This window comes from Athene cunicularia (genome assembly GCF_003259725.1).
Source record: "Athene cunicularia isolate RWA chromosome 10 unlocalized genomic scaffold, athCun1 chr10_part1, whole genome shotgun sequence".
In the NCBI taxonomy this organism is placed as follows: domain Eukaryota; kingdom Metazoa; phylum Chordata; class Aves; order Strigiformes; family Strigidae; genus Athene; species Athene cunicularia.
The window spans coordinates 11,501,095-11,508,331 of NW_020799112.1; the positions used below are offsets into that span (position 1 = coordinate 11,501,095).

The 7,237-nt window shown below is 49.4% G+C and overlaps 1 protein-coding gene across 6 annotated transcripts in view; it reads left to right on the forward strand.

The window, feature by feature from the left end:
* LYSMD4 (LysM domain containing 4) overlaps positions 1–7,231 on the forward strand; it is a 21,031-nt gene extending 13,800 nt beyond the window's left edge. For 4 of the 6 annotated variants that reach the window (XM_026856277.1, XM_026856278.1, XM_026856281.1 and 1 more), the window contains 2 exons: positions 1,038–1,334; positions 5,309–7,231. In XM_026856277.1, coding sequence (XP_026712078.1) covers positions 1,053–1,334; positions 5,309–5,854 — 828 coding nt within the window. In that variant the 5' untranslated portion in view covers positions 1,038–1,052 and the 3' untranslated portion in view covers positions 5,855–7,231. Of the gene's footprint in view, positions 1–12; positions 289–1,037; positions 1,335–5,308 lie in introns of those variants that run through there. The other 2 variants (XM_026856279.1, XM_026856280.1) reach the window with 2 other exon arrangements.
* The last annotated feature ends 6 nt before the right edge of the window (positions 7,232–7,237 follow it).

The following is a 7,237-nucleotide window of genomic DNA, read 5'->3' on the forward strand; positions in this document are numbered from 1 at the left end:
GGCGCTGGGCCGGGCCGGGCCGAGGGGGAGCTTCGGCCCTCCCCGGGGAGAACCCGGAGGCGGAGCGCGTCGGGAGAGCCCCCGCGGAGGAGGGCGCTGGGCTTGCGGCGTGTCCGAGGCGGAGGCGCCCACAGGAGCGGCCGCGGAGACCGAGGTGGTGGATCTGAAGCTCTTCTGGCGGAGCTGTGACCCCGCCCGCCGGGAGCCATGCTCGGTCCCAGTGAAACGCCCTACAGTGGTAGTGGCTGCCCCCGGGGCGTCCCTTATGGGTAGATTGAGGGTACTAAGGTCAGTGGAGTTCTGTGAGCAGGTGGGGTTTTCTTACCTATACCTGACCCTGACAACAGGCTGTTTGTGGAACTGAGGATTGAAGGAAAAAAAAAAAAAGTGGCTTCCTAATAACTTGCTGATGTAGGGCTAGCAATAATTAAAACAAAGTGCTCAGGCAGGTTCTTGTCTTTATACAACAAAATTATGTTGTCATGCAGGTTGAAGTTAAGTGTAGCTTAAGCTGTCCTTTAAAAAAAAAAAAAGCGCACTTCCATGAAATCCGTGGATTCTTAAAGTGTAGACAACTAAGGACTTCTGGAAAGTTGACATAAAGGATAATTTTTGCCCTTTTTTTAATGCGTGTTGATAGGAGTTCTGATGTGTTTCCGTGGATTCTTTTTTTAACCATAATTAAATACTCAAGTGACTCTGCTTTTTTTAAAAAAATGAAATTATTCTAAGTAGTATTTAAGATGTGTAGCAAAGTAGTGTTACGTAGCGGTTTGTCCACAGGTAAACACAAAATGGTTTGAGAACAATTTACCCGTTGTTGAAGTTTGTGTACATAACCCTTCTAATATTTCTGCCATTGCTGCTAGAATGGCTTCTTTTGGATTTGCCTCTGAGAAGATCTGGCTAGAAGGAGAGCACTCTGTGTGTGTGCACACGTGTATCTACTGTGCTTTTTGTCCATTCTCCTAAATCTTACATGCTAAGAAATAAGCACTGGTATTAAGGAAATTCAAAATGTCTGGGTTTTGTTCCAGGTGCTGGTATAAAAGATGAGGCTGAATGAGAGCCGGACAAGATCCTTCCAGGCTCCTGTCACCATCCATAATTACCCGGGCAGGCAGGTGTACGTGTTTCCCAGTGGCCGATCTGATTCAGAAGAGGAGGAGGAGGAGGAGGAGGAGCTCAATGTTATGGAATTGCGACCGAGGGGCAAGGAGCAGCAGCGGTGGTGCAGCACTCCTCGGGACAGAGTTGGAGACGTGGTGCTTCTGGAACGAGAGATTACAGAGGATGATAATCTTTACAAGCTAGCCCTGCAGTATGGTTGTAAAGTAAGAGCTATCTCTGTTTGGTTTTAATTACTTTGGAGGTATTTTACACATAGCTTGGTTTCCAGAATTACAGGGGAGTGTGCTGATGTCTGATAGTTTTGACACTGAAAAGTGTTTGCCCTGAATGGTCAATGTCTGGGTAAAACTGAGCTGGAAAAAAGAAAAGAAAAAAAAAAAAAACCCAAAACAAACAACAACAACAAAAAAAGGAGTTATTCAGCTAACAGGCTAGGAAGATGTTATAAACCCTGCATGACCAGCTTTCCTGTTTGAGTGACTGGAGTACAGTGTAGCAGTTGTGGTTTGTACATAGTGACTTAAGTGAGGGCAAAATGTAGGAAGCTGAGTACAGGAATGAGGGTCAGGGCCCTGCCCCCAAGGAGCATACAGTTTTTAAAGTAAACTGAACAGCACAAAGAAATACCACTCAGATGGAATCTGGTTTGGGGTGGTTGCTTATTTTTTGAAAGGTATGAGCTTACATGTTGCAAGGAAGGTCTAACAGGGGCACGCGTGGAGAAGGAGAGATGCTAAAGTTCATGTCGCAGCGGCTGGGCGCTGTCTGTGCGCGGGGGGTTTGAGTGTTTGCTGTCGCACCCAGAAGCGTGTGTGGTTCCGCGTCTGCAGGCAGACGGGAGTGCGTGTGCGGGGTGAATTTCCTCTGGAGTTGGGACATGCTACAGAATATGTTTTCTTTGTTCCAAAAGCAGAGCGCTTTATGGAAAAACTGTTGAAAAGTTTAATTACCTGATCTGAACATTAGAAGTACCCCATTGTTTAGCAGTTAAAGCTGTATTTTTAGAGCCTCCTTTATCTGCAAGCTAGGCTGTGATTAAAAAGTTCCATGATGCAAACAATTGGACAGTGACCTGGATGGGGATAATGATACAGTACTGGCTCAACTGCTGCAGTACTATTGCGGTCTGTCTTGCTTAACAACACAACAGCTGTGTGGTGCAGCTGAAGCAAGAGGGCTTAAGAGGAATTGCGACAATTCTTTCCCCTCCCATTCCCTTAGAAACAAAAACAAAACAAAAAAGAAACGCTTCTAGGTTCTGCTGACGAGCCTGATGTGAGTGTGGTGGGACTTGAATAGGCCTTGATTGGCACCAGTAGAGCCTGAGAACTCGGAGCTGCAGAGACTTTGCAGTTGTGACTGTATGCTCATCCCTAAGCAGTAGCAATTGCATCATTTGTCACTTATGCAGGATCACAGCAGTTTGATGAACTCCAAGAGGGAAGATTCTGAACAACTCTTTTGGTTTATGGGATGAAAAAGCCTGCAGTGCCCCCCATACTGTAACTCAGGAGGCCTCAGTCCTCTCCCTGCAGTGACTCTGCCGCTCGGCTCCCGCAGCCTGTCAGCCCCGGCAGGTCGGGGTAGATCTACCCTGTCTGGCCTGCTGGAGGCTGCTGGGCTTGTCCAGGGGGAAAGCAAGCTGAGGAGGAGGGACCAGGTAGTCAAGTGTTCTCCTCCCACAAGGAAAAAACTGTCCTACTGCCCGCCTGCCTCCTGGAAAGGGCACTTCTGACTTGTTCCAGTTAAACTGAAGAGGTTCAGAAATCCTTATTATGGGAGATCTGTGTATTTGTCTGTTTACAGACTGTCACTGATCAATTTTCATGTGTTTGTTTTACTTGCACAATTAAGCAGCTCCTGAAAGGCTACCAGGACATCCGTGAGGAAAATCTGTAGCCACAAATATATGTGACTGTGTTTAAAAAATCCAGGATGAGCTGCTCCTTGAAATCGGTGAGAACTTGTCATTGGTCTCAAAATCGTCAGGGCCTGCGTGAGGTGGGCTGATAGGACAGTGCAATAACTAGCTTTGTGTGTGCTACAGAGAACTTGGCAGAGATGCAAAGCACTTCAAAATTCTCATTTTTACTCTTGACCATTTATAGTCCTGGCCTGCTTTTGGCATTGTTCGTAGCTGGGACAAGAGGAGTTCACTGCAGCCAAAAAAATGAGTACAGAAAATAAGCCTAGATGGCTTGTGCAGAGAGTGCTCTTGCATGCTTCCCATCAGCTTTGTTTGTTGTTTCTGCCTGAGCGCTGCTCCACTTTGTTTCCAGAGCTGTAGCACAACATGGTAGTGTTTGATTGCAGACACTGCAGGGGGTATTTACTGTCCCAATAATTCGTTGTTATTGGAACAAAACCCAAAATTGAAGCACCACCTCAGCTAGGAGGCTTTGGGCGAGATTGTTATTTCACAACTAAATAATTTTGCAGGGTTTAAGTCTTGATGTTATGCTGGGGCAAGCTGTGAGGAGTCTGAACCAGCAATTGAGGATTCCTTTTGCCTGAGGGGCACCAGGTTAGGCTCTGGATTAAACATCCCATTTTCAGATTTCTCAAGCTTGGCAGAGTATGCATGAGATTCAGGCATCCATCTCCTCTCTACCTTTCAGCAGAGTCTTGCCTTCTGGCTGTGCCGTAACAGACTTGCTACAGTTCCCTGAACCTCCTCCACAGTGGGGGCAGCTCTGCGGGCAGAGCCGCTGCAGCTCTGGGGTTCTCCAGCCGTGGGACCCCGCTGTGGGCTATGAGGGCTGTCCCCTGGCAGCCCCAGCGCTGCTGGGCAGTGCTGCCTCCCTCGCAGCACAGCCTGCAGACAGCCCTGAGCGTTGGTTGCAAAGGAGAGGTTCAGGATCCCCACTGGCCTTGTCTTCTAAAGGGAGATCTTTGTCCTGAACTTTTGGTGATTTGTGTGCTGCTGGCACTTACCTACTTGCTTGGAAAGTAAAGCACTTTCTTGTTTCCAGTTGCCCAGTTTCACTGGTAGCCTCAGGCTTGCGCGAGTGCCTTGAATGCAGTTTGTACAGCAATTTATGAGATTTCTAAAAGAACAAGTGGAACTTTCTCTGAAAGTGCCGTCCGTGTGCTGTGTCTGTATGATATATCGGAGGGGGTTAACATGTTCATGTTGCCTTTCTCTTTGGTTTGGGGTCCTGCTCTTTTCTATGTTGCAAGCTCCAGCCTTTCCCTTAAGGTTCTTTCGTGTCTCCTTGGCTGCTCTGAAGAGCTCCTGCACACATTGACAGTCCTGTTCATTTTCTTCGACAGGATTTAGGGCAACAAATTATGTACTTCCTTACTAGGTGGTTGTGGGTGGGCACTCTATTAAGGTGTCTTCTCTTTATTTAACATTAAATAAAGAAACGCTGCCTTGCCTTTGTCTTTTGTGTGATACCAGCTGTCCTTATGACTTACGCTGTACTTACGGTTTGCTCGCTCTTGCTCTTCCTGCTCTTCCATCACTGAGCTGGGTGGGAATCCCGGGCAAAGGAACCACCAAAGGTGGTCTCCAATGCCCAGAGATGATTGCTGTGAGCGTTCCTTCAGCGGGAGCATTCACCAGCTGTGGAGAAGGAGCTGCTGTGGGGCAGAAGAACGGTGCTGCTTGGGAACACGAGCAAAGGGTGCTCATGCCCGTGTCGGGGATATGCTGGCCCGCCCGCTGCCAGGCTGGGATCTGGCTTTCAAAACAGCGTATGCTCCAAAGAGTGAGCCTCCTGTTCACTCCAAAACTGCTTTCTGAGCTGGGCAGGGGGAGTTTGCCTGCTTGTTTTGGTGGTGTTCTCTCACCTTAAACACTCGTGTGTTGTTTAAGGTGTGAAAACTTTCTAAATGGATCTGTTATAAAGACTCTACTTGCCTTAACTTGGATTAGAAAGTGGGTAATGAGAAGGGTAAAGAAAGCAAAAGGAAGGAAAACCAGTATTAAGCAAAATATAGCATCTGGGAGATGCAGAGCCCTAGAGGAGGTTGTAGACTGGTTTCAGAGGGGACTGTCTGTCCTGCAGGACCCGGAGTGTCCCTGGAACAGCCAGGGAATCTGTGGAACTCTGAGCTGTCAGGGCCTGCTGTTCTTTTCTACCCACTGCTCACAGACTAGTCTTACAGCTACTTCCTGCTGCAGCACTGGCTTCTCCTACACTGATACTCGTGTCCTTTTTGGATTCTGTAGGTTGCGGATATCAAGCGTGTCAATAACTTCATCCGGGAGCAGGACTTGTACGCGCTGAAATCCATCAAGATCCCTGTGAAGCCCCACGGGCTGTTAACGGAGAGCGGCGGAGAGCTGAGGCCGCCCGCGCCCTCCCAGCCTGGCCTGACGCTGGTGGACGTGCCGGAGCCCGAGGAGGGGGCGAGCGGCCCGGCTGGCAGCAGGCACCTCAGCGACTACTTCAGGGGGATTGACAAGAACATCCAGGACGCGGTGCAGGCGGAGGCGCAGCTGAGCGCCGAGTACTGCGTGGAGGCGCTGGAGAGGCCCCTGCCCGGGTCAGGGAAGCGGGACACTGGTAACGGAGCGGACTGTGGAATCCAGTGGTGGAATGCAGTTTTTATTATGCTCCTGATAGGAATTGTCCTGCCAGTATTTTATATCATCTATTTTAAAACACAAGGCCTGGTGGCCCATACCTCCAACACAACACTAACCTCGAATACTTCAACAGTTGGATTGGAAGGGAAATTACCACAAAGCTCAGTTGTAGAAAAAAAATCCTAATGGGGAGAGGCAGCTCAATACGGCCTCTCCTCCGGGCACTGGGGCCCTTACGCCAGCGACTCTGACTCAAGTGCATTCAGGGGGATAACAGTACAGATGACTTTAATTTTTTTAAGTAGCTGATGTTGTAATCCTGAACTCAACTGAAAGTTAAGTGATGTGATTTTTATGGAAAGTAAGGATGCTTTGTTGCTTAAAAAGGTCATCAGGCAGCTGGCTTAACGTTTGTGAGCGCTGTTGAGGGGAAGTGTTTTGTAGCAATTCACTCATCCTGGTTCAGGTATTTCTTAATGCCTTGTCTAAGAAGTGAATCCTTTTGCTGCTGAGATAAAGAGTGCAGTATTAATGTGATGGGAAAGGTGGGGGTGGTTTGCATTTTAAGAAAACACTTTTTGCTTAGAGTAGAAGCGGGGGCCTCTTCTTTTTGTCTGAACTGTCATTTTTATTTCATGGAGACCAAGGCAGTTTCAGCACACTTAACCTGACTGTGACGACTTCTGGTGTGTCAGGTTGGATGTGCCATGGCACGGGGACACTGCCAGCACCTCGCCTTTCAGCCCTTGAGTTGAAGCTGTGTTTAGGAGGATGCTTCAAGCCCAGCGCTGGGAAGGGTGAGCCCAGACCTCTTCACCCCCGTGAAATCCTGCAGAGGCTTCTCTGGGGAGCCGCTGTCTCTGCAGGAGGGAGTCAGCGTAGCGATAGGCCTGTGGTCTGTGGTGCGCACTCCCTGCGAGCTGGTGTGTTGCAGGGAGAGGTTCAGCCGGTGTTACTTCTTAAAAATAATAATAATCCATACTGGTGCATCTCAGACACCCAGTTTCAGGCATGGAGTTGAGTTTCCTTGGGTGTAGTCTTCACGGGAGAGAACAGTGCCAGGTTGTGTTTAATTTGCAAGGCCCAGGAAAGACGAAGCCTGGCGATACCCGAGGCAGTCACAGAGTGTAACGCCTGTAGAGGAGGGGCGGGTGTGGAAACTGCTGATCCTTAAAGGTCTCTGCGGACCCCTGACATTTGCAGTATAAAGCTTCTGAGTGTGGAGGAAAGACTCATGATGCTTTGGAGGCTGGTGGTGGCCCGAGCTCTGCACTGGTCAGGACGCATCACTACAATCTGCACGCTAGAAGGGAGCAGAAAATGAGGCGGGGGGGGCTTCGCTCTAGAGAATATGTCTCAGAAATTTACTTAGCGGGCAGAGGTAAACGCTCTCCTGGAACTAAACACTAAAGTGTTTCGCAGCACAGTTGCATGAAACCTGGCCGGGAGGCGGGAGGTGGCTGTGCTGGAATAGCAGCCGGCGGCGAGGGGCTGGCGCTCTGTCTGTCTGTCTGTCCGCCCCCCCCCCGGGCGGGTTGGGCCAAGCCGCGGCAGGACGGGCTCGGGGGG